At 32.6% G+C, this 26987-nt stretch overlaps 2 protein-coding genes across 7 annotated transcripts; one reads left to right on the top strand and one right to left on the bottom strand.

Annotated features, from left to right (window-relative positions):
* Window positions 1-9796: 9796 nt before the first annotated feature.
* LOC129894482 (transcription factor BIM1) lies at window positions 9797-17757 on the top strand. Of its 5 annotated transcripts, none has more exons than XM_055970199.1 (12): window positions 9797-10137; window positions 10213-10572; window positions 10668-10736; window positions 12734-13108; window positions 14549-14657; window positions 14757-14884; window positions 14959-15067; window positions 15398-15467; window positions 15547-15639; window positions 16090-16538; window positions 16998-17127; window positions 17246-17757. In XM_055970199.1, the coding sequence occupies exons 2-12, from the start codon at window positions 10536-10538 to the stop codon at window positions 17345-17347; spliced, it is 1671 nt and encodes a 556-aa protein (XP_055826174.1). In that variant the 5' UTR covers window positions 9797-10137; window positions 10213-10535; the 3' UTR covers window positions 17348-17757. The 5 variants fall into 5 exon arrangements, with proteins under 5 accessions (XP_055826174.1, XP_055826170.1, XP_055826172.1 ...); XM_055970195.1 differs by having other exon boundaries at window positions 9800-10137; window positions 10297-10572; window positions 14543-14657; XM_055970197.1 differs by having other exon boundaries at window positions 9800-10137; window positions 10233-10572; window positions 14543-14657.
* A 4406-nt stretch (window positions 17758-22163) lies between these two features.
* On the bottom strand, window positions 22164-25906 carry LOC129894442 (rhamnogalacturonan I rhamnosyltransferase 1-like). 2 transcript variants are annotated; one of them, XM_055970144.1, is made up of 9 exons: window positions 25801-25906; window positions 24894-25721; window positions 24413-24480; window positions 24214-24302; window positions 23939-24104; window positions 23557-23846; window positions 23277-23481; window positions 23032-23189; window positions 22164-22748 (listed from the first exon to the last, which is right to left on the bottom strand). In XM_055970144.1, exons 2-9 carry the CDS (start codon window positions 25234-25236, stop codon window positions 22493-22495), a joined length of 1575 nt encoding a protein of 524 aa, XP_055826119.1. In that variant the 5' UTR covers window positions 25237-25721; window positions 25801-25906; the 3' UTR covers window positions 22164-22492. The 2 variants fall into 2 exon arrangements, with proteins under 2 accessions (XP_055826119.1, XP_055826118.1); XM_055970143.1 differs by having other exon boundaries at window positions 24894-25902.
* Window positions 25907-26987: the final 1081 nt, after the last annotated feature.

Below are 26987 nucleotides of genomic sequence, written 5' to 3'. Positions count from 1 at the left end.
GGAACTTAGATAAAGACATGAGAAATGTTCAACTCATCGACGCTTAATGTTATTTTTCTAATTTTCACTATTATCTGTTATTTTTTGTATTCTATTTTTTTTATTTAGGTTAATTATTGAATTAATACGAAGGCTGTAGTTAGCAATTCAATCTAGTTTTTTGTATTAATTTCCTTTTAATTTTTTTATTTAACCCTACTCTTTTTTTTCCCCTTTTTCTTTTTGGGTACACTAACAATAACAATAAGTCAATAAATTATGAAAAGGAAATTGCGTGAGTTGGCCATGTGATTTGGGAGGCGGACGATGTATCAAGCAGACATTTTTTAATCACGTGTCTTAGCCGGATTTTACGGTCAGTTTGACACCTGTCCCATAGCGCTAACTTTAATTTTTCTTAATTATCCCTGAGCCAACTTTTTATTCATAATCACAAATAATTAAAACCAAATCGGCAATAAAGTAAAAGAAGAGTGTTTATGATATAGATTATCCTAATCCTCCGACACTATATAAACAATATTTAACTGATCCCTATAATGATACCTTAAGTAGAGAATGTCCACGCTACAGGGAAGCTTCTTATTTACAATTACTTTAATTATTAATAATTTAGATTTCAATTTATTTGGAAGAGTAAATGCTAAAACTAATGATTGAAGCTCTTTTAATCTTTTGCGTTGTCTCCCTTCTTTACATTAAAATAAACCAATAAATTTTAGTAGTACTAATTGACTAGATAAACCGTTTTTTACCTAGAATTAAATTAAAGACTAGAAATAAATAAAAATATTTTCTGAAATCTTTGTGTTACTATCTTAAAAAGTTCAATTATCTTATAATAAGATAGTTTGAATTATATAAAAGAAGAGTAACTGACGTCGCTTCCCGTATTATTGGGAATCTTAACTTTTTTATTTAGATATTAATAAAAATATAAATGTAATCTTCAGCTCTACTAATTAATTTAATTAAATCACGTTACCTTAGCTTATTGTATTTCCATTGACTAACTAAAGTCTTAATTAATGGTTTTGAATAGATAAGCAGCTGTAGATAATTAAGTAACTGTACTGTGCAGTGCGTGACTGAGTTATTAAATTAAATACACACTTCTGTTTGAACCAATTGATGTTACACGCATTTAAAATGTTATTGAGCCTTGGGTATTATATAAGTAGCTAATAATTAAAAATTTAGAGATCATGTCATTCATGCTTAAAGCTTGAATTTGAGTTAATTAATTTTTTTGTTGTGAAAAATATTAGAGTAATACTATGAATGTAAAGATGATAAATATTCATTTTGGGTCTAATAAAAAGTTTATTATATTTTGTTAGTCATATGATATCTAAACCTACCGAGTCGGTTTGTACTTGATAATTAATAAGGGGAAAATCATTCCTATAAAAAGCTTTTTTCATTCTGAAATTTAAATAAAATATTTCTGAGTTAAGATTTTAAATATGATACATTACATGCTTTGTCTTATATTTGGCTTTAAGGATTTATAAATTTTGATTATGCCCTTTTAAAGTTAATTGGTAAGGTCCAAAGAAAAAGTGTATGTGGGGTACGACGGGAGCGTACTGTCATAACCCGCCACTTGATCATGAAAAAGGAGGAAAAATTTAAAGTCTTAAAGACGTTAATAAAACGCTCTAGAATGTCCAAGAGAATTCTTGAAAAGACTTAGAGAAATCTAGAATCTTGTAGATTAGTCTTGGAAGACCTAGATTTCTCTAGAGTGTGTAGAGAATTCTTGAAAGGGACTTTTTTATAAATATGAAAGGACTTATATAGTAATTTTTATTTACACTCGAGCCCCTTAGGAGTAACATAAATAGAAGGGACATTCATTTGTAACAAACTATTCAGAAATCAAGCATTCTTCGAAGTAATATAAAACTTTTTTTATAAAAGTTCTCATGTCTTTCTTACAATCTAGCGTTCTGTTAGCGATCTAGTCTCAAAGACTTACTTGAGCTTGCAAGATCTTGAAAGATTCGTGAGTAAGTTATCAAGTACCGTACGAAGGTCTTAATTGAAGTCTAGGTCCGTGACAGTATGTAGTTAGAAAAAACATAGGGTGAGGGGTGGGGCGGGAGGGGCTTAGTTGGTGTGTCTCATATATGTTCTTTAAATTTCTTTTGACGAAATTTTTCATAGATCTATTTAGACCATTAAACCAATTTTTGACAAATTAAAATAAATTAAACTTATAAATATTTAAATTAATAATTAATTCAAACTTAAGTAAATTAAGCTGATCATATTTTTAAGAATTAATTTTGTCCCGCCCCTCTTCCGACCAGTAGAAATGGGCATTGGCAGTACTATTTTGAACAAGTAGCCGCTTTGTCGTATTGGGCATGAGCACGTGAGTTACTTTTCCTTTCTTTTATACGTCACCAATATATATATATATTAAATTTGACGATCACAACTGGGCACTTTCCTGCTAGTAGTACGATCCTTTTTATTTCCGTTAATGAAAGGGACGGGAATAAATTAGCGCGAATTCGGATATAATCGAGCTTCATATCAAACATGGGATTTGGGAAAACAAAGGAAAAGGAAGGGGAATAAAGTAGGGGAAAGATGTGAAATCTTTAGATGAATCTTTGTTTCACATACAATGCTTTTTTATTCTCTCTCTCACACACAAAAAAAATCTTCCAGGAAAATATTACCAATTGAAGAAGAAAGTTGTAGAAACATGAAACGTCCTAATATTGCAAAATAATAACAATAATATATCACCTAAGAGATAAAATTGTAAAGGGGTTCAAGAATATAAGAAATTATAGTATTATGATTTGTTCAAGAGTCATGAGTTTTTCTAAGTAATGGGAAAGAGGACCAAACGTGCCACTGAAAGATTATACAAAAATAAAAATAGGTTATTAAGAATTAATGTAGAAGAGATAAGATGAACAGTTGATCAAATCTAATATAGATGATACGTGAGCAATAATTGAAGTGCACAAAAATCTTATAAATCACCAAAAGAAGAAGAGTAAAACATTGAGTCGCACATTAGAGGTTAAGAATGTACCTAAAAGAAATGAAGCACATTAGAAGGTAAGGTCCATTCCTAATGCCAGCCCATAAGTAACAGTTGAGATCACATGATTTGTTGTGACAGAGGTTTATATATATTTAGGATTACTATGTAATTTTTTTCCCCTTAATATATGCAACATTGCACTTTTAAGTACCTAACGTTGCTGCATGTTACCCTAGGTTATTGTCCTTCCATGAAATGACAATATAATAATATCTTCGTCTCAATTTATGTAATATTATTTAACTTGTTATAAATAAATTTTAAAAATAAAAATATTTGGAATTTATGGTCTAAAATAAATCTTAAACATTTGTGTGACTATAAATCATCTCTCTAAAGATATATAATATTGATTTTAAAAGTTAAGTTATTTCTATTTATATAAATGTGACATTCTATTTAGAAGAGTGTCACATAAATTGAGATTTGAGACAAAGGGAGCTCTCCGTCCACTTTTACTTGTCAGCTACACAAAATATATATAGATGTCAACTCTTACTTATCCAATTTGGAAAATCAAGATATAATTTACCATTTTATACCTTTTTAGCCTTATTATTACATATTATTTATTTTTCAATATTTAGATGACCTATAATTAATAAGAGTGATGTAGTACAATTATTTTTTTATTTTTTTATTTTTTAAGGAGTGTATTTCAAGTTAAATATAAACAAGTAAAGATGAACGTAGGAAATATGATACCATAAAAAAGAAATGAAATGATGAATGACATAATGAATTATGGAAGCCAGACACAAATAATTTTGTAATGGATTATAAGATAAAAATGATTAATAATGAAATAATTAATGTTTACATACGTCCAAATTACAGAATAATATAGTGCTACTATACAACCTGTGAGGGCATGGAAGCTACTTAAAGATATATAGTTTTAGTTTAAGAACTGAAGAGCCATGTTCTAATACTTTTTCGAAAAGGGAAATAATTAATTAATGAATTAAGATGCAAAAAGAGATACATACAGCTTAAATAAATTGGATTAGTTAGTATATAATTAGTTGTATGATAATGACAACCTGTTCGGTTGTAGGTGTGCACCTTAATCTTAATGTGAATGCTTTCCCTTGATTGTCGGAACTAAACAACCATTTTTTGAACTATCTATGATTATTATTTTTAATTAGATTAAATATTTTGTAACCCCTAATCTCAAAAAATACAAGCAAACAGCTTGTTTTGATTTGATGGATTAGTTGGTGTACTATCTGTATCATCAATATTGGAATGTTAAATTTGTATCAAGTGATCCTTTGCATCACATTTTATATGAAAATATTTGAGTTGACACGAAGCTTATAAATATAATAAAACTTTTAACATACGTTACTTGTATAGAAAATATCCCAATTATTTGTATTATGTAAAGCTGAATGAAAAATAATAAGAATTATAATCCGTCAAGTTATATCAGTTAGGATAAAATGTAAATATTAGAGACATAATTTTTTGAAAGAAACTAATCTATTCAAAATCTCATATTGAATGTAGAAATGTAAAGAATAATTGTGGATATGATTATGATATTTGTTAGAATGAATGCTTTCACCAAAATAATAAGGATCGGGTCTTTTATCAGAAATTATTGCAGAAACTTAAAAAACAGACAGATAAAATAGATACAAAATTTTTACGTGGAAACTCCTTGATCAAGCGAGAAAAATCACGACCTGTACCATAGGATTTCAGCTCAAATCTTCACTAGAACAACTGAGCCAATGATTCAAAATTACAAGCTATTGTAATCTAGGAATTGTACTCACAATCCCTCCCCACTCTTTGTAACAACTCTGTTACAGACTTTGAAACAATAACTCTATTGCTTCCTAAATTACTAACCTCTTCGATGATTTAGAGTTCAGGTGGTTTCCATAACTAGTTCTAGTTACTTCAACAAGATGAACAGAGGAAATAAGAAATGAGAACTGATCTAACTTCCTTCACAGATTAGAAAGTAGACCTTACAAGATTAAGAATAAGAAATTACAACTCTAAGAACAAGAACATAACACTGATAACTCTATCAGATCATTGGTCTTCTTCATGAACAAATTTTCAATACTTGAGAGCATGATCTTTAATGGATATTCCCTTTTTTTGATTCCGAAAGCCAAATGAGAAAATATTGTAAAGAATGTATATATATCACTGATATACCATGTGCTGGACGATTTGTATTGGTTAAAAAACTGGCCTTCTGTACAGGAACTTGGCCGCGTACACACAGACCTACAAACTTGGCAGGATCTGTTATGTACTATTTGTCTACTGTCGTTATCAACAAGAAGTCCTCAAAGTGACCAAGTCCCCTACCTGTTCCCTGAGTTTGTCAAGTCATCAAAATCAACTTCAAGATCATTATCAATATTTAATTTTGAATGCTAAATACAAAAATATGTTAATCTTTTCGATTCATATGGTGAAATAAAATGAAAGAAGAACTCACTAGCAGTTGTATTTGCATATCAAGATATACAATATCATTTTGTATAAATTGACACATAAGTTTTCACTTACGGAATTACACCAATATAAATATGATATATATTATTATTGTTGATGAATAGAAGCTAATTCAAAATTAAAATATAATTGGGTTACCACAAGGGCAGATGTACATTAGTGGAAGCAATATCAAGCAATATCGCCTTGTCTATATTTTTTTTAGTAAACACCCATTAAATTCATGATGTTCTAAGAATTATTAATTGTTAAAAATCTCCTTAAACTTGATACATTTTATTAAATGCATATCTAAATTATGAAAAGTCTCAATCACCTTATCAAATACAGGTTTTTTGGAACTATTATTTACCTTTTTAAATTACGAGAAGTCTTAATTATCTCCTCAAATATGTGATTTTTAGGTATACAAATATTAATAACTTATTTTAGAGTACATCTTTCTTAAATTTTGTGTGAAGTTAAACTATATCATATAAATTTAAAAATGGAGATTATATTATTTTACTTTATTTGGTGTCCATGTGAATAATCATACGAGGTGAAAGACATATAATACATGCACAACATTTATAAATATGGAGCCAATTTTAAACATACTAGTAGTCGTATTTGCATACCAAGCTATACAATAGCATCTAGTACAAGTTTGACTCATGACACGCAAATTTTCACTTGTAAAATTATATCAGATATGATATTATTATTATTATTGTGATGGACCCAGAATTTCAAAACGATAAAGGCATCACAAGTAAAAAGAACAGTTCAAATGCACTAAACCCCCGCTATAAATAGAATTTGAGGAAGGGTACAATTACAATTTTGGAAAAGCTACATAACTATACATACTTCACTATCATAGTTATTATTATTATCTATACTTTTAAAATATTACGTATCTTACCATTAATTAGAAGTTTCCTAATATATATTGAGGAAGATACATTTAGATACATGTATTTTACTATCAGATACATTAAAATAAGGAGATAGGCGAGTGAGATTAGTATATAACCCAGATACATGCGAATCACGCTAGATACACACTAAATACATATATCTGTATGTATTTGATGTGATTCACATATATCTGAAATACTAAATATATGTGAGGGTGGTGAGTGAGATGGGAGAGATGCGAACGAGGTTTGTTAAGTATCCAGATACTTGTGAATCCAGTTGGATGCACTGTATCTACAATAAATTATACCTAAATTTGACTTTATGTATTTGAGCGTATCTAAATATATCAGAACGCAAAAAAATATAATAAAATACGTAATATTGCAAGATTAAATATATATAATTAATTTACTCCTAAATTAATGAAATTTACTTAAATTTCTCATGTTTTTAAACACTTTTTTTACTACGAAAGAGAGAGGCAGTGAACAAAATATATTTGGGTGCGTGCCGAGAGGAAGAGAGAGAAAGAATCTGGGTCGCAGATTGGTTTTTAAGAGAGAGAGAGAGAGCGCCCCGCGTTCCCCGGTAGAGCTGAAAGGCCACTTAGTGAGTAAGTGCTGCCAATCACGTGACTTTTCCTCCTCCCTTACCAACATCCCCCTTCTCCCTCCCATCCTCTTTATATTTTTGTATTCCCAACTCACTCCTGCAACTAAAAATCAAATCAAATTACACTAGTGTGGGTTAGACGATTATTTACTTGACTTAATTCGGATCTGTGCACTAATCATAGTCATTAGATTTTTTTTTACTAGTTAATCTCTCAAGGGTCAACGCCCCCCAACTCCTTTCATTGATCTCTTAAATTGTACTTTTGTGTGTCAACTAATTTGGGTTTAATGTGAGAGAGACCACTCACGTGATTTCTTTCAAATCAACTCTCTACTCTCTGTCGAGATATGTAAATCCAAATTCCCATCTTTACCCCACTCAAGTTCAAAGAGATACTATAAAAGAGTAACTTTTCACATCCTTCACACCTCTTGTTTTATTTTTACAAATAAAATAGCCTACGCACAATACATAACTATCTCCTGTAACTTGATATTTGTTACATTCCTGTCTATTAAATTTGAATGAGCACAAGTAATACTTAAATTTGTATAAAGTTAAATAAGTATACACATGTGTCCTACGTAGCAATTCATGTCCGAAGTGTATTATGCCACACTTGTTTAATTTTATATAACTTTAATTATCTACTTGTACATATTCAAAATTGCAGAACATAATATCAACGAAAGACACGTCTACCTGTTATTTCAGGATATTTTCTTACAACAAACACAAAATCTATTATCGTAAATTTAAATTAAAAAAAAAAAAGAAGCGAAAAAACAGAAAAGAATGTGATAAGCTGTCTACGTGAGAATATATAGCTAATTAATTAAAAATGTATCTATTCATTCGAATCGTTGTGCTGGATCGATCTTTCAATCTTTTAGCCTCGGTTGGAAATTTTCTTCCTTTTGTTCCTAATTCCTCCCTTCATTCACTTTTACTTGTCTATTTTGTTAAAAATATTTTGTATTTTTATTTGCCACTTTTAGCATATCAATAGAAAGACGTTTTTTTTTAATGTTTTACTCTCAATATTAATTATTTATTATTCAAATCATATCTCAATATCTACAACGAAACATCGAGTAATCTGACATTATAATAAAATACTTACATCAATCATTATTTCTTTAAAAGAGTGCAAATTCCAAATGAACATAAAAAATATGTGAAAGAAAAAATCTTTAGCTAGCATTTGACCACAAATTTTCAAAAAAATTTAACAAGTCATCTTTGGGTAAAGTTACTTAGAACATAGTCATGATTAAAATAAGAGGAAATTAAAGTATATAACATATTTCCCTTTTTAGGTGAAGTTTTAGAGGACTTAATGTTAAGATAACCCAAAATAAAAGACAATACAGTTAATTAATTTATGGAAAAATATGGAAGTGTGTCAATCTCAAGTTCAGTTTTTGTGGATATTTCGTAAACTTAACTTTTCGAAAGTATGTTAAACATGTATTAAGGAGGGAAAAACGTCAAGTTTAAGTTTTCCCGGGAAACCTTTTTGTTGTTATAGTTGATGAGCTACAGTCACTCTTCTTTTTACCTTCCAATTCTATTTAGTTAGTGCCACATTAAATGTCATCGAGCTATATGTATATTTGGCTCCCGATAATATCTTTATAACGGATATGATTAATTTATTCATTATTAGAGTTTTCGATTTCAGAATTCTTAAATTAAAAAAAAAAATTATCTGATAAAAAGTGCATGCCCTTATCATTCAATATGATCTTGAATAATTGAGATTCCAAAATGAAGGATGAGCGTTGAATGAAAACTAAAAATAATAATAGAGAGGTGCTGATTAGACTTTGTCCAAGTTGTATGCTTTTGTTCTTAGTTTTTCATTGTCCAATATAAACAAAATAATGTTACTTAAAAATTTAAATCATTATAAATTAACTTGTCAGAGATTTACATGTCTGTCTGAGACACAAAAATATATAAAAAAAATTATACCGTAGTGTATAATTATTGTTTGAATAGAATTTACTCGATAATCTTTAACATGTGATGTGGAGGAGCCATTTCTTTTCGAAAAATGGTACAGATTAATGTATCAATATTAGTTTAGCTGGAACATGGAGTAGTACTTTTCCCTTAATAATAGTTTTTTTATTATTTATTACTTCCTCCATTATATATTAATTAATTTTTGATTTTTTATTATTATTCAAAACAATTGAATTGTTTAAAGTTGAAGATAAATGTTTAATTTTTTTTTTATATTTGTCCTTTCATTTATTAAAGTTTTATATTTTCTAAGAGATAAATCACACTACTTGCAAAATTATATTTATGATTTTACAAAAGATAATAATGAAAAGTATGATTTTCCTTAAATATTTTTTTTAATATGTGTGCATTACCTCATAAATTCACTGAATTGTTAGTAAAATATTTAGTTGCTAAATAAATAAATACTATTACTCGGGATCGCCAAAAAGTATTTAAAAAATTCAATCTACTAGATTATCAAAATTAAAATTCCTTGACACCTTGATCCGACACACAGTCGAGTAAACGGTCACTTGCTTAATAAACGGTCAACCAATGAGCTAAACGCCGTTAATCCGCCGCAACGACGTTACGTTACATAAACGGCGTTTTAGCTTAAACGGAGTTAGCACGTCGAAAATGAAAATGAAAATGAAAATGATAATGATAATGATAATGAAGAAACGCTGCCTTTAAAAGTTAAAAACTCCTCTCACTAAAAAGTCCTTCACAGAGAAAAGTAGAGAGAGATTTTCTCTGATCTATGAGACCCATTTTCTTTTTTTCTTTTTCTGCGTTTTGATGTATATTGAAGCAAGTGAGACGAGGGAAATATAGTTATATATATATATATATATATATGTTAAGTGAATTGAATTTTGGTTAGACAAGACGACGAGGGCCTACCAGCAATATCCTTCAAAAGTCACTGTTTGGAACACTTCCTTATTACGTTTGGGGAATTGTGGGAACTATTGTTTTCATTTCTTTAGGAGGAATCCCCATCTGAATTATGCATTATTCATCGCAAATTCTCATCTAAAGTAAGTATTTTCCTTGCTATTACTTTCCTTCGAGATCTCTCTTATTCTCTACTAAATTCTTACGTATATTTTCAGCTGAATTCTGTAAAATTCAGTTGAATTATGATGAATTAGCAGGTTTGTTGGCCACCTGTTTCTTACCGCAACTTCTTTTTGAAGCTGAATTTTCTACGAAGAGGAGAAAGTGAGTTTTCGTTGGAGGCGAATTTGTAGTTAGTTTTACCAGAAAATTGCTTGCCTGCTGCTAATGCGCCTCCAATTTTCGTTGGAGGCGGATCTGTACTGTAAAGAGATTTGGATACAGAATTTTCGAGATTTACGCAACGACTTAATTAGCGAAATTCGGTTGAATTCTGTGTAATTACTTGATCTGGCGAACACACAATTCAAGTGTGTGGATGGAGCTGCCTCAGCCCAGACCTTTTGGAACAGAAGGTAACACTACTTTTTAGGTTCACTTTTTCAAAATTAGAAAATAAATAGCAGTGTTTGGTCTGAATTTGGATTTCCGGTGTACGTGATTGTTGCAGGGAGGAAGACGACACATGACTTTCTTTCCCTGTATTCACCTGTTCAACAAGATCCAACACCTCCCCAAGGTAAATTTTTCGCGCATGCAGGATATTTCTTTTCAGATTAAAATAAAATAAATAAATCCGTTTTTGTTCAGATTTATTATATTTAACGAAGATAAATAAAAAGTCTCTGTTTTATTTCTCCAATAATATAAATTTGAGGAAGTTGTGTTTGGGGTGCATGTGTTGTTATTATTGATTTTGGAGAAGATGCAGCCCTTTAGTCTTTCTTTTTAATTTAAAAAGATTCTTATATGAGAAATTATTTAATATTTCAATAATAATATTATACACTTAAATTGAGAGATAATTAGATTAGATTTAAGTTATTAATACACGTTAATGTAAAGAACTTTAGTTCATTGTGAGCTAATTGGTTATAGCTGGTTCCTAATAGTAATTTTTATTTTTGGAATTATCAATGAATGCACATCATAGAAAGTTACATCTAATCGGATTTAGGAGATCTATCATTTCCTGAATATATTTTGCAATCTCAATGCAAAGAACTCAAGCCGGCTCTTTCAATTATACCATAGATTTTGAATATGAAATTTAAAAAATTGAGTTTTTAGAGTTGCGATTTTTAGAATTTAAGTTGTGTTTGGACATGTATTTTATCTTGAAAAACTTTGAAGTTTAGATTTTCAAGGACTGATCAAATTTTACGGCTTAACATATAATTGAATATAAATTTTCAAAATCTGTTTCCAAAATCAATGGCCAAACTCTTAACTTATTCTATTCATAATTTAAAATTTTGATCTAGGGATCATCTAATCTTCATTTATTTATTTTTTGGTGGGGAGTCCAAGAAGGTTATGGTAAGGACAAACCTTCCACATGTAAGATGCAAAATTTTGGGTTGGCTTCTCCCTTCTCTCCTCTCTTTTAAAGATGAAAAAAGAAATCTGGGTTTTTTGTGTTTGTATTTTAAGTAAAAGAACTTATGGGGATCTGGAAACAGTAGAAAAAAAATGTGTTGTGGTGTAAAGTATGGTTGGGATAGAAGGGGAAAAAAAACAGTCATACCCACGAGTGTCGCATCAAATGCACCCGTGACCCTTGAATGCGTATGTGGATGTGGCTCATCTTCTTCCAGTGGGCCATCCAATTGGACTGAGGTAGGCTCAACATTGCTTAATCTGGATAAAGGTTGGGCCTTCGACTGAATGCCTCCCCACTCCACATCAACTAATTTTTCATCCGTACATCATTTTTGGGCATATGACTATTCTCTGCCTAGAGAGTTTGGGACCCAGTAATTATAACAATAATATACCTAGTGAAATCTTAGAGATTGGGAGTAGTATGTGATTCTTACTTCAATTTGTTCTTAATAAAAAGTCATGCAGTGCTCTGAAACTTTTGTTATGCACAGGATACGTGAAATTCACAGCCCAACCATAAGGGCAGGCGTACTATAGAGGCTTACCTTGATTTTTGGAAAATTTATCAAGGGATTTTAAAGTGAATTTAATTGATTCTCAAACTTGATTTAACTATGTCTAAAATAATACTGTTGATTGCAATACTATTTTCTCCCAACAGAGTTTATTAATCTCCTTTTTAATTCGTACAGTACCCTGGTCCCCTTCTTCCCCTACATATCAATCTTATTGCACTAAAAGATAAATCATACTTATTACTGTGTTAGATTCTTTTTTATGCTTTTGGACTTTGTAAATTGGACTTCATGGTAAGTTGAAAAAGACAGTAAAATGTAGCAAAAAGGTATTTACTTATGAAATACTGGACTGTAGCTTCCACAAAGTATGTGATGTTTTGATGAAAGCATGAATTATGTAATATTTTAGGATCAGAGAAAAGAAATATTTGTGAAACATTATTATGGATAGATTCTTCTACCCATTTATGCTATCTTTCATTTGCAATAATGTACTTGAAACATCTTGGATGTACTTTACATGGTCTATGTAACATGGATAATTATGTCCTCAATTCCCTGCCTTGCATGTATTTATGTAGTCCTTTATCTATGGCTGTTGCGCATACAAAAGCAGGTGGATACCTAAAGACTCATGACTTCTTGCAACCACTGGAGCAAGCAGAGAAGACATTAAGGAAGGAGGAAACCAAAGTTGAGGTAGCGACTGTGGAGAAGCCTCCGCCACCAGTAGCTGCTACTTCTTCAGGGGAGCATATTCTTCCCGGTGGCATAGGCACCTTCAGTATTTCTTATTTGCACCAAAGGGTACCAAAGCCAGAGGCAAGCTTGTTCTCTGTAGCACAGGCAAGTAGTACCGACAGAATTGACGAAAATTCAAACTGCAGTTCTTACACAGGAAGTGGTTTCACATTGTGGGATGAATCTGCAGTCAAGAAGGGAAAGACAGGGAAGGAGAATTCTGGGGGTGATCGACATGTCCTAAGCGGTAAATTTTTACTCCCTCCATCCATGTTTCACTTGGCACATTCCTTAAGAAGTAATAAATAATGTAAAATGGTAACTTTACTATATCTCTCCTAATCAGTATAAATCATCTCCCTCTTTGGGATTTCAATTGGAAATAATTATTACAACAACAACAACAACAAGCCCAGTCCCACCATGTGGGGTCTGAGGAGGGTAGAGTGTACGCAGACCTAACCCCCACCTTGAAAGGTAGGGCGGCTGTTTTCGAAAGACCCTCGGCTTAAGAGAGAAGAACAAGAAAGGAGAAACAAGGAAAACAAGACATAGGTCAGTAGAGTCAAGCATATCACAAACAATATAAAAATATGAATAATGAGAGTGAGAAAGTCAGGGTAGGAAAGACCGAAAAGAAAGGAGCATTAACTACTATAGATAAATAGGATACCCAAAGTAAACCGGACCAACAAATATAAGCAGTAATCAAATGCAGAAATCAAATGTTAATAAACAAATGAGCAAAACTACGGCTACTATGGAGAGAAGATAAGCCACCTAGCCTACTATCTTAGTTTGAGTCCTCCACAGTTTCCTATCTAAGGTCATGTCTTCGGTGAGCTGTAACTGTGCCATATCATGTCTAATCACCTCTTCCCAATACTTCTTCGGCCTCCCTTTGCCCCTCCTGAAACCGTCCATAGCCAACCTCTCGCACCTCCGCACTGGAGCATCTGTGTCTCTCCTCTTCACATGCCCAAACCATCTCAGTCTCGCTTCCCGCATCTTGTCCTCCACCGATGCCACTCCCACCTTGTCTCGGATATCTTCATTCCTAATTCTATCCATCCTAGTGTGCCCACACATCCACCGCAGCATTCGCATTTCCGCGACTTTCATCTTCTGAACATGAAGTTTCTTGATTGGCCAACACTCCGCCCCGTACAATAGAGTCGGTCTAACCACCACTTTGTAGAACTTGCCTTTGAGTTTTGGTAGCACTTTCTTGTCACACAACACTCCGGAGGCGAGCCTCCATTTCATCCAATTGGAAGTAATTATTACAAAAAAATAATTAAAAATGGTGTAAAATGGTAAATTATATCTTGGTATTCCATACAGGTAAAAGTGGACGGACGGAGTATTTTCTTTCTACTTGTTTCATGTCTTTCTTGAAAACTGTAGTGTACAATCATAATAAATCTCTTTGTAAGCAAGACATACGGGCTGGAAGAAAAGTCTCATTGAAGAACCTATTTTGTGAAAGACTGAAACATAGAGGGTAATAATACATCGTTGTACTAGAGAAACTAAGTTAATTTGATTTCATACAGGGAACATAGATAGAATTTGGTTAACCCGTGATATTCACGAGTAGTGTTTGCTGATCTGGTGTTATCTATGAATAGTTAACTCTGAACATGTCAACTCCAATTAAAACATGCCATTTGCTTGGCAGAAGCAGGTGTGAACACTGGAGGAGTTCAACCTACGACATCATTAGAATGGCAGTCACAATCATCTTCAAATCATAAGCACAACAATACGGCCTTAAGTTCGCTCTCATCTGCTCAGTCAGTGACTCTTTTGCTCCCAATCATATGAGTTCCCCCTTCTCTCCCTTGATATCAGTACTTTGATTTGCAGTTACTAACTCTATGATCACTTTGCAGGCAATCATCGCCCCTTAAGAGCCAAAGTTTCTTACATATGATAACATCAGCAAAGAATGCACAAGATGATGACTACGATGATGATGAAGATTTTGTGATCAAGAAAGAACCACAGTCGCACCCCAGAGGTTTGTCTGATGATTCCCACTCATTGTCTATATGCAGTTGTCATTTTGTAACTATCAGATAGCTCATTTTACAGGTAATTTATCTGTAAAGGTTGATGGTAAAGGAAACGATCAAAATCCAAACACCCCGCGTTCAAAGCATTCAGCAACTGAGCAACGGAGAAGAAGCAAGATCAATGACAGGCATGTCTACGACATAGTTGATAGCTTTAACATAGAAAATATTTTTGATATAGAATTATTTTCTTAGAATATTATCTCTAGGGCAGGATGGTGTATGTTAGATGTACGTGTATGTTTTTCAATTTAGTACCATTCCTCTTTGAAATATATCAAGCAGCCTTCTCTGCATAGAAAGGTGTTTGCTTGAATGTTCTTCTGTTACAGATTCCTATGTAGGTTTTATGTTTTTATCTCTTCAAAACTTTGTTTATCAACTACTACTTTGATTGTGTTTTGGACAAAATAAAGTGATATCCAGTTGTACATCTAAATATTCTGTTTTTTTTCCAGATTTCAGATGTTGAGGGGAATCATCCCTAACAGTGATCAGAAAAGAGATAAAGCATCATTCTTACTGGAGGTACTTGAATTGCACATTTTGTTAAGTCTTCTCTTTATCAATAGAAATATTTATAATAAAATTTAAATATTGTTTGCAGGTTATTGAATATATTCATTTCCTACAAGAGAAAGTGCACAAGTATGAAGAATCATACCAAGGCTGGGACAATGAACCTCTGAAGGTTCCATTGGTAATCAATCTCTGATCTCTCTCATTGTTCGCCTCCTTTCTTAGGTCATAGCTATGTTGTGCTCAAGCATTTTTGAAAAGTTGGCTTATCTTAAGGTATCAAGAATTGAGGCCTATGAATTTTATAATAAGGATGTAGTACATGGGGAAGTAGTTGGTCATTGCTGCATGTATAATTAAGACACCATGGTAAAAATGAAATTGGAAGTCTTGATTTGCTCGTGTATTTCCGTGACCATCTTTTCCGAGTATATCAGGATATGAACGGTCTTGGGCTCTGAATTATAGTGGATTGAGACAATATGTCTCAATTTGGATACTGTTTATAGTGCAATAACAGTCAAACTTAAACACTTAAAAGCCGGCAAGATATTTCCTTTTAATCTGTAAATTAGCTTAAATCTAGATAAATATGTTCTTAGTACATTGAATGACCTTCATTCTGTAACAGAGCAAGTGCCATAAGACAACTCATGCTGCTAGCAATCATCCTCAATGCACTATCAATGCATCTGGTGCTGTGCTGACGTATGCCGGAAAGTTTGATGAAAGCATAATGGGGATTTCGTCTGCTAATCCTATCAATGTGCAAAAACTGGAACCAAACATAAGCACCACAAGTTTAAAAGAAAATGGTCAGCATCCTGGTTTAACAAATAAGCCGACAACACTTCCTATGCACCCAAACGCATTTTCATTTTGTGGGACTAGTAGCACAGCAGCGGTATATTCATCAAAGCTGATAGCTGATACTGCTAAGTTGGAGTCAAAGTCTCATTCTCAATTTTCGCTTAGCAGATCAAATATGACTGATTATGCTATTCCAAATACTAATCCAAAACAGCAGGAGCTGTCTGTAGAAAGTGGTACCATCAGCATCTCTAGTGCCTATTCTCAAGGGTAAGAATTCTGTTAGTGCCTAATAGATTCTGAAAGTTATCTTTTCAAAAGCAACGCTCATGTTTTACTTACACATGCATATCTATAGATGTGGTTGCTTTTAGAAACTAGATGCGGTTGCAACAAATTAGTCGTTCATAAGCCTGGTGGTAGAGAAAGAGGTCATGTACTTCACTTTAGACTGTTGAATAAATTGCGCAGTTTTTGTCTTGAGTCTTACAGTGTGAATGAACATCTACCTTTGGTCGTCGTGATGTTGTCTATCTACCTTTGGTCGTCGTGACGTTGTCTTTTGAGATAGTGGATTGTAGAAAATTCTGTTGTTTGTTGCATTCCTATGTGTTACATAATTTTGAACTCTGATAAAATCTCCCTCTTCCTAAGTAGACCATTTCTGTTTGCTTTCTTCTGCTGAATATACCCAGTGGCTTGATTTGCGTCTATACTGATGCTTGCCAGGCTATTGAACACCTTGACACAAGCGCTGCATAGTTCTGGAGTAGATTTGACCCAAGCCAATATCTCTGTGCAAATTGATCTTGGAAAGAGAGCAAATGGGAGAGTAAATTCATCAGCTTCCACTATTAAGGTACATGAGCCCTTTATAATTCTAGAAACTTTATTCAGTTCTAGAAGTCAAGTTATTACTTCAAAGTTAACACATGGGTTGGAGCCTCAAGTAATTAACTTTCACTAAATTCTGACAGGTTGACGATGTTTCAACAAGCAATCAACCAATTCCAAAATCCAGAGTTACAAGCACAAGGGAGGAGTCTGATCATGTCTTCAAAAGGAGGAAAACAAGCTAATGCTAATTTGAAACACTAGCGTTCTTTTTCTTTTTTTTCATTGGCAATATTTAATTGTTTCTCTTTCCCTTCCCCTTCTCAACCAATATTGATGTCCACACCTGGTACAGAAATCTCCCAAATGAGAGATCACAAGCCACTGTATATGTAATGTACTAGTACTATTTTTCTGCCCCTTATTATACCCTTTGAATTGTTGGGCTGCACAAATTTACCTGACTAGAGTGTGATATTTTATTAATTGTATTATTATTTAGGCTTTCCATGCTGATGATGAGAAGCTGCCTTTTTCAAGTTAAGGCTTCTGTTCATTTTCATGTGAAGACTCAAGGACATTGTTCTAGTCTATTTTATTAAAGACATGATGAAATTCTCAAAAGAACAGAAAACTTTAGCAGGTTTTGGCTTTACATTGTTTTGGTCATTGGATTTTACAGGTGAAAGAGTTGTTATCTTTATGGGATTGAATCCCTTTCTCCATTACAATACCTTGCTCTTTGTACTGAAACATTTTTGCTGAATATTTTATGAATTGTAGAAGCCACAGTTCAACAATTTTGATAAGCTCTCTAATCTGACTCCCCATACAACCCCTTCGGCATATATTTCTCCAGAAAAAGCTTAAAATAGTCTTTTTATCTTTTGAGTTTAGACTCGGTCAATTCTTGTTTTTTCACATGGAGCACTAAATTTTTTTCCATGTTTATAGTAATAGAGCAGTTTTGGTCTGCCCTTAAACTTGCCTTTTTTGGTACGTGTGAGATCAAAGGTTCGTCACCTTAGATTACATGTGCAACATCACAACATTTCTTTCCTTGCAACTTTATTTGTCTAGTAAGGAATAAGTTCTTTAGAAACTGAAGTTATGCCTGAGCATTAACTTGTAGGATATTATCAGATGAAAATATAAGTTTATGCAGAAAATAAATTATTAGATAGAAGGGACATAAATAAAAGACCAGCACAAAATAGGGGCAAAAATGCAAATGACTAGACGCATAAAATTCAAATTATTCATGGTTTATCTCTCATTTCCTTGAGCTCCCTATCGAACAAATTTTGGGCTTTTTATCTCTGCTATACTTTGGGCCTATCGAACAAAATTGACTGTGCAAAACAACCACAACGCAATATGGCCCATTAAACAAAATTTCAAATGGTCTTACAACTATCATTACTCATCATCCCAGGAAAATTTCACAAATAGCATTTCAGTACCCCATAATTAAAAAAAATAGCCACTATCCTGGTAAAAAAGAATTCCATTTTTGAAATTGAAACTCTAGGATACTAGCTATTTTTCAAAGACAAGATCAAACTTGGAAGAATGAATTGCTATCGTCGAAAGCTGTTATAAGAGTTTGTAGACAATTATAATGCTATATGGACCTTGTTACTATTTGGTATGGGACATATTTGACTTGAACAATGAAAAATAAAAACAAAAAAAATTAAGGTAAAGGAACAATAATTTCAGTTTGTGACCTTCAATTCACCTAATCAAATAGTCGATCGTAGAGTTCTGGTGCACCAAAAGGTATTTTGGATTCTCGTTGTTCAGCCAACAAAGAAGTCAATCGATTTCTCATTTCTATCCCTATATGTTGAACCCTACTGATGAACATTTATTTTTTGTGAAGTTAATGAATGTCAAAAATTTTATCTTTGATACAGTATCTACTACTAATAATATCAATATTAATTAATAGAAATTAATATACTAAAAGGGCCGCAGTCCATCTTTTTTTGCAAGTTAAGGGAAACTTTACTCTCACCAAACATCACTATTCATTAATCTTGATACCTTTATATTAAATATGAGAGTGTATGGAGTTGGTGACTACAATTCCTTAGAACTCAAGAAATGAGACTAATCAACATATATATATTACTCCTCCTGTCGCAATCTATATGCTACATTTCATTATTATTTTGTTAAAAAAAGAATATCACATGTTATACGTAGATTGTGCAATTCAATTCTAATATTTTTGATTTATTCTCAATAAGATGATTTATTGTAATACAAATGTCTAAAATTTATTTCAGGCCACAGATTCTTTAAACGTTTATTTTAAGAAAATTTTTATATCTAATCAAATAATTCCACTCAAGACAAATGCAATGTCATCACTTTTAATTTTTTACAAAAATTAAAGCTTGACATATATATAACTCATATATTTTCCACGAGAGCAGCAAAAGAAGGCTGTAGAATGCCGACTTATCTCAAGTATAAATACACCTTTTAGCCCAGCTATGATGTGTAACGAAAGCAATGATCGTTAGAATCTTTGTGCATCTAATAGATAATTATCATTCCACCGGTTCAATTTACTTGTCATATTTTTTGTTGCACTTCATCTTAAAAAATAATAATTCAAAAAAGTAATTTGACTAAATTATTTTTATTTATTTTTTATTTCTATTTAATACTATTTTCTTTTACCACATAAATTTGATATTATTTTCTAATAATTTTGTCAAGTCAATAAGGATCAGATAAAATAAAATGATAGTTGCATATTTCTTTTATAAATATATAAATGCACTTGAATTTGAAATTTGCGATCCAATATTTCTTCCATCGAGGATTGGCCTTTCTTGGATCATTCAAAGTAGATAAAATAATTACTCTACCAAATAATACTCCAATAAACCTAGAGCATAGAGTACATATTATAGTTTCTTGGGATTACCTATCTTGGATTTCTCATGTGCCACTATTACCAAGTTCAAAAAATTCAAAGCAATGAATTATTAGCCCATTTATGACCTCCTTTTTTTTTAGTTTCACTACTGGAAATTAAACTATTATAGTAAGTGGTTTGAAAAGAGGGGAATATTGAGAGGGCAGTAAATTTAGGTTGTTCTATTGGCATTTTAAACTTGGTTGAATAAGGCCACTGCCAAAGTGAATAATAATGCTAAGAATAATATAACGGCTGATAATTGAAAGATGGTTGAATAATTATATGATCCTTCCAAAGTAGAACTAGAATGGACGCACTAAAGCACTAGTGAATGGAGGAATGAGAGTACCACAACATTATTATATTATTGGAGATTAATTTAAGTGCTCAAAGTGGCTTATTTTTGGCCTTTTATATATCTATTTTAGTCGTCTCCACTTATTATAATGTATAAATATGAAATATAATAGAGTACTTAACTAAATTAAATTTATTTAATTTTTCATGTATTAGCCGACCTACACTTAAATTATTGAACATAATGATGATGATGCACGCCTCTTCTCTCTCTCCAAGATTCAAAATATATGAATTTGATCAATATTTTGAGATGTGATAACTATTTGCCATCATATTCAAATGAGAAAAAAAAATTAGAATTTAAAGTAGTACAACTTTTGAATATTTAAATAGCAATTTAAAATATGAACTAAATCCAATTTAATTTAATTTTAAAAAATAATTTAATTAATTCTCAAAAAATAAAACATGATAATTAATATGAGACCGAAAGAGTATCATAAACCTACTCTCCATGCCTGCTTATAATTGCCGACTAATTCAATGTATGCAATATTTTTCACCCTACAAATTGTGTTTATAAAAGTCCATTTGATGTCAATACTTGAAAAGCAAAAAAAGTAAAGACAAGACACGTAAGTGCCTTTATAGCTGATTGTGGTTTGGTAGCTGGTTAGAGTTAATTCATGTATTAGTAGTGTATAGATTAATTGTGATTGAATTTATGTATTTTTTTTATTTTATATTAGATGAATATTTTTAATTTTACACGGTAATTAAGAAATTATTAATACATTAGAAGATTTTATCATTTTGCTTTTTGTTTATATCAATGTAATATACATAGATTATAGAAATAGTTAGTATTGAGAATTATTTACATTCAAAAGGTCATATTAATTATAGGGTAAAATAGAAAAAAACTAATTAATTCTATCTTGATTTAGTAAGTGATCAAGTAATATGTGACAAACATTTTTAGTAAGATGTCTATTTAATATGAGACGGAGGGAGTACTATTTTATGTAGGTATTGGTTAATATGAATTAATTATTCATGTATTAATTATAAATGTGTTAGTAATTTCATCTTCTATCTTGCATAAAATAATATATAAATTTCCACATAACTTATTCGGATTTCTAAATTGCAAAACAAACACCCTATTAATTTTATGCATGAATAATTTACCTTAAAATCAGGTAACAAACATGGTATTACTATTTAATTCTTCCATAACTCACCTCTAAACCAACTACCGGACGACCCATACTGTTTAATAAATTGCACTGGAGAACCATTGTATACTTAAAACTGTACAACGCTAAGCTGGTGGAGGCTTCTAAAGTGAATTGGTTGGTAGTTGGTACATAGCTTATATTATCAAATATTCTTACATCAAGAGAATGTGCAGAAAGCAAATCACTTTCATATACTTTTCATGTTATAAATATTATTTTCAAAGAATGAACAGATGAGTAAGCCAAAATTTTATATGACAAACAACAAGCATTGACTAGCAAATAATTGGCCTCTCTTCCTCCACTAGTCACATCTTACCAACCGCATATACCCGTAGCACTCAAATAATGAAAATCTCTATTGGAGCAAATGAATTTTGTTGTTCTCTTATAAACTGCTTAAGTAACTATCATGATGATGATGAGATCAGGATAAAATTTGTAGAACAGCAGATAGGAAAGAAGACTAATAGCAAAAGATAGAGGAAACACAAACAAGAAAAGGGGTGTGTTGAGGCAAAAAAGAATTTAGCCTCAACTGGGAGTGTATGGGATGGAATCTATAAATTGTTGGGTCCGTAGTTGCAGTAAAACAAATTCTATATTTCACCCCTCTGTGTACACTGCCGTAGAGTTGATGTAACCCTGCAATGGCAGGGGAAGCTTCTATACAGGAAATCGTTTATTAATTTATGTAAAAACATTTTTAATGTACTCTCTCCAGCATGCTCTTGAGTCTTCTCAGCCCCGTCAAAGTGTACCCTCCTACTGAGCTGCATTGAAGCAAAATCCTGCTTTCTCACTGACTCACGGTGTTGAGAACTATCTTCTATAAATCATTCACAGAAACTGCGTGGAAGTGTTTTTTTTTTCCTTTTTCTCTGACCAAATGTTGTTACAGCCAACATGATTTAAATGCTGCTACTTAGTGTTTCATCCTCATTAGATGGTTCTAAACATTCCCATGGGTTTGAGTAGAAATAATCCTCTTCTTTGGGTCGGTCTGGAATAACCAACCTCTTGGTTGGGTTGCCCATACGTTCAGCATGAGCTTTCTTAACAGCATAGGAAAACTCATCCCATGTCAATGATCCAGCAGTATGTTGGTCTATCAAATCCACTAGAAGCTTTCTGTCCAATAAGATGGTTTTCTTGTACCCAAGATATCTGCATAGAATGGTGAGACTGTTAATATAATAACATAACTACAATCAAATCTCCAAACTTGAAACTAAACTTGTACTGAAAACCAGCAAAACAAAAAGAAAACACTAGATGTAAGCTAAATTTGTACTGAAACCAGCAAATCAACAAGAAAATTGTGTACGTAATTGGGCATTACTAATGGGTGGTGACTACCAATTGAAAGCAAGCGAGGTAAGTGGTAATGCAACACTAAAGGGTATCACTTACGCATTAGCGCAGAAACAACTTCATCAAATGGAAATACCTGCGATGTCCTTCAACAACTTTGGCCATGTTTCCATCATACGTAGGAACAAAGATATCGCTCTCCAATGAAACAAGATAGTCCAATGCAGCCATTTGAGAAGAGTGATTCTGAAAGAACATAAGGTCGGAAGGTTCTAGTAGTGTTTCCTTCCTCACCTGCTCAACATAAAACAGTGCAACATGTGGGTCAACAAATTCAGGCAACATAAACAGCTAAAAATCTAGCTTGAACTTTCTAGCTACCAGATTGGGATAAGCTGCTGCAAGACTAGCCAATCGCCTTCGTCCACCATATATCTCTCCAGCAGCAATGTAAACTTGTATGCTGGAATCAATGTCCAATGCCCTTAAAGTCAGTGCAGTTTCTTCGGGTGTCAAGGGACAGAGACCGTCTCTCCTTTTCAAATCTGAATTTATGATTTTCTCCTTCCACCATGGATAAGCATATCTGCAAAAGGATTAAATCAGCCCAACACTGAAAGACTACTAAAGACACCCACTTAATACAGGGATATAAGTTTACCTCATTCTTGTCAACTCGTCAATCTCATCCTTGTTACATCCCTGACTACAGCCAGAGAAAGCTAACATATCCATTTCGTATCTCAGGTGGAGCACCATGAAAGGACCCTTTTGCCTGAGAAGTCGAATGACCTTTCTGCCCAGCTCTTCTATCTGAGGGGTGAATTTCAAGGCACCAAAATTTACTCGACAACGCAGTTTTTGCATTTCCATTGGTTGACCATTATTAGCAAGCCGAGCATCAGTTCTGTTTAAGTGAACAACTTTGTACTTCCGAATTAAGGGAAGAATCTGTAATCAGCAAATGTGACCATCAGTACTCATGGAATAATGATGAATTAGCAACATACATCATCAAAGAAGTGTGGCCTAAACCAACAAACCTGGTTATGGTAGTAAGAAATATCAGACCAACTGATGGGAGGCATGGTGTAAAGCATTCCTAGCTCCACTCTCCTCTTCAGTCTTGGCGGTAGCTCTCTCAATATTCGGACTTCATCTCTTAAGGATGTTATAAAATGATCAACATCAAAAATATCTTGAAATTCACTGCAAGTCAAAAGGTAATGTTAAGCGCACTACAGATCATCACCCTTATATATTAAGAAAGCAATCTGTTTAGAAGACAAACATTAAGATGGTACTCAAGGAGGCACACCTTGGATCAGCCCAAAACGAGGTTTTATCCAGCTCAGGAACTATGAGAGTCACATTCAAATATCTTGCAATGGCAACCATATCACATATCTGCAACAATAAAAACAGAGGAAGGAGGGGAGAAACTAATCAGTTATTAAACTCACATAGTTACTCTAATCGAAATACTTCAATACGCGCCACTAAACTCTGCAACTCACCGCAGACCTCATTTGATTCAGCCCTCCATTGCACGAAACCATAAGGTAACCATTGTTCTTGTAAACCCCTGGATTCAAAATAATTAAGACAATCAGTAATTCACGAGAATATACGTTGTAAAACAAAAATCCATAACACAACAAAGGAGGAAACAAATAACCAAGGAAGCAAATTCTCAACAAATTCCTTTTGCTGTTCCAATTAATGTTTTCACAAAAAGCTAGAATAACCTGAATAGGACCATGAGCCCTTTTCGTGATTTCAACTAATATTCCCAAGCAATATATTCAAACAATACAACCACAACTCTCACAGGTATCTCAATCATAATTAGCATCATGCCAATAAAACCCACCCATCTATGCTCTACTCTATAACATAATATGTAGGGCGATCTCTTTGCTTCCCACCAAACCCGATCAACTTCGCCACACAATTAGTAGAGAAAGCCACACCTGTAAATTACAAGAAAATACTCACTCTTGGGTGGAAGAACTCTGGCAGGGACCTCCGGTGACGAATCAACAGCAAATGCGGCAGTAGATTCCTGTGAGAAACAAGAAGGCCATCCCTTCAAAACTCTAGGACCCCAAGTCTCCCCCAATGTCATCAATTGAACCACACAAGTCCACAACAGAATCGAAGTTGTTGCCCTTATCATCCATAACTTCATTCTAGACCGCGACATCATAGAACTTTTCAATTTCTCCACACGACCGTCACCTAAAGTAGCTGCTTTGAATCCCATTACGCTCAATCCCCACCTCTTTCTCTTCCTCTCTCTGCCCTCAAATTCACTCTTTTCTCCTTCTATTCTGCACATATCCTGCCCAAAATCTTTTCTTTCTTTCCTGTAGTTTTCCCTCAGTCTGGAAGCAATGAATTTGCCTTGTCGATAATGTAGTATCCAAAACCAGTCAGAAATTAAAGCAAAATATGTTTGAAAAAAAATTCGACAAAAAGTGTGCTGATCAAACTGCTCAAATCTGAGCACCAAGAGAAAAGAGGGCGAAATTTGATCCTTCAGAAAACGTAAACAAAACTTGAACAGTTAGATCTTCCAGAGAGTGTTGATTCCCAAAACAGCACCATAAACCCTAAATCTCTACCACATTAGGCAAAAGAATCAACCAAAAGTTCGATCTTTGAGGGATAAACGGAAACGAACCCTAACTGATTATTCAGTTTCTTTTTTTCCTTATGTATGAGAGATCAATTAAAAATATATATAAAAATGTGAAATGTGTCTGAGATTTAAGAGAATTTTCCGGCGAGACGGTGACGTTTCGCCGGAATCTGCTGCCGTCGCTGAAAAAAAAGAGAGAAGAGAATGTGAATGTGGATAGAGAAAGAGAAGAAAGAGAGAGAGAGAGAGAAGAACACGCACCGCGTGGTGGGTTTAGGGAGTGCTTGTGTGTGGTGTGGTTATAGCGGTTATCACATGCGGCAACTTCCACAGTTTCCCTCATTCTTTTTATTTTCCCATTACACTTTTTATTTTTATTTTTCAACTTTGGTGGCACAACTTCAACTATTGGCAATTGTTATTTACTTATAACTTATTTGTATTTTTATTCTCTTTTTGGTTCATTTTTTTAAACTAAATTGTGTATTTGACTCTTTTTTTTTTTTGGATTAAAAATTTTTTTATCTTTGTTTCATTATATCATATCAACTCCTAATATGGAAAAGTTGGTACAACCTATAAAAGCATGTTATTTTTATGTGAATTACCTAATGTAATACTATGCTTAAAACAGGTTGCACTTACTAGTGAAAATAAGTCAGATAAAATCTTCATATAATCAAAGAAAAATAAAAATGTGTATAGCCATCATTTGTCAAAAAAAAAAAGAAAATGTGATATCATTTGTCTTACTTTTAATTTGTATAATTGTAGTTTTGTCTGCTTTAAGTAAATATTTAGAAATTTCAAAAATGAAAATGTATATCTTCCTTTTTGATAAACTTAATGTAGTAAATAAGTCTATAGTTCTACATTATTTTATTTATTTAAATATATAGAACTTTTTTCTATATATACATATCATATTTTTTTCATGTTTTACCACATAACTTTTGTCTTTTTCTCTTCACATGAATCAAACGTGTTTATTAGTACAAATACAAATCAATCGAGAAATTAAAATTTGAAGGTAGGTCCTTAAGCTAAGGTTGGACTTTTTACTAGCAAAATAAATCATTGGCTGTGAATCTTTTATTTCAAAAAAAAAAAAGAAAAAAGTGGGGACCTGTGGAATAAATACAATATTTATTCAGTAAATAAATAAAACAATAAGAGGAAATATATAAGAGGGAGCAACCTTTGGAGTATGAAACCGGGTACACTAGATTCCTCCACATCATGAACAGTGTTTATTAATTGAAAACTAAGGCAAATATGGAAAATAATTAACCAATAAATGAGAGCCAGCTAATTTGTTATCGGTTAGGGCCCCGCTACCATAAAGTTCAGTCAGACGTGTCAAAGATCGAGCCATATTAACGTTAAACGTGGCGCCATGATATGGACCGTACAACAACCTCTGTATCGCCGAATTATATAAGCACGTA

Source organism: Solanum dulcamara, chromosome 7 (assembly GCF_947179165.1).
Source record: "Solanum dulcamara chromosome 7, daSolDulc1.2, whole genome shotgun sequence".
Classification (NCBI taxonomy): Eukaryota; Viridiplantae; Streptophyta; class Magnoliopsida; order Solanales; family Solanaceae; genus Solanum; species Solanum dulcamara.
The sequence above is the reverse complement of the archived record's forward strand: the minus strand, read 5'-3'. Positions and strand labels throughout refer to the sequence as shown.

Excerpts from the sequence above, each read along its gene's own strand:
- LOC129894442 (XM_055970144.1), bottom strand. The coding sequence starts at position 25,236 with ATGTGCAGAATAGAAGGAGAAAAGAGTGAATTTGAGGGCAGAGAGAGG. Across the intron at positions 24,105-24,213 it reads TCGTTTTGGGCTGATCCAAG|TGAATTTCAAGATATTTTTG; the intron begins GTGTGCCTCCTT and ends TTTGACTTGCAG. Across the intron at positions 23,482-23,556 it reads GACGAGTTGACAAGAATGAG|ATATGCTTATCCATGGTGGA; the intron begins GTAAACTTATAT and ends ATCCTTTTGCAG.
- LOC129894482 (XM_055970195.1), top strand. The coding sequence starts at position 10,536 with ATGGAGCTGCCTCAGCCCAGACCTTTTGGAACAGAAG. Across the intron at positions 15,468-15,546 it reads AAGCATCATTCTTACTGGAG|GTTATTGAATATATTCATTT; the intron begins GTACTTGAATTG and ends TATTGTTTGCAG. Across the intron at positions 15,640-16,089 it reads AACCTCTGAAGGTTCCATTG|AGCAAGTGCCATAAGACAAC; the intron begins GTAATCAATCTC and ends ATTCTGTAACAG.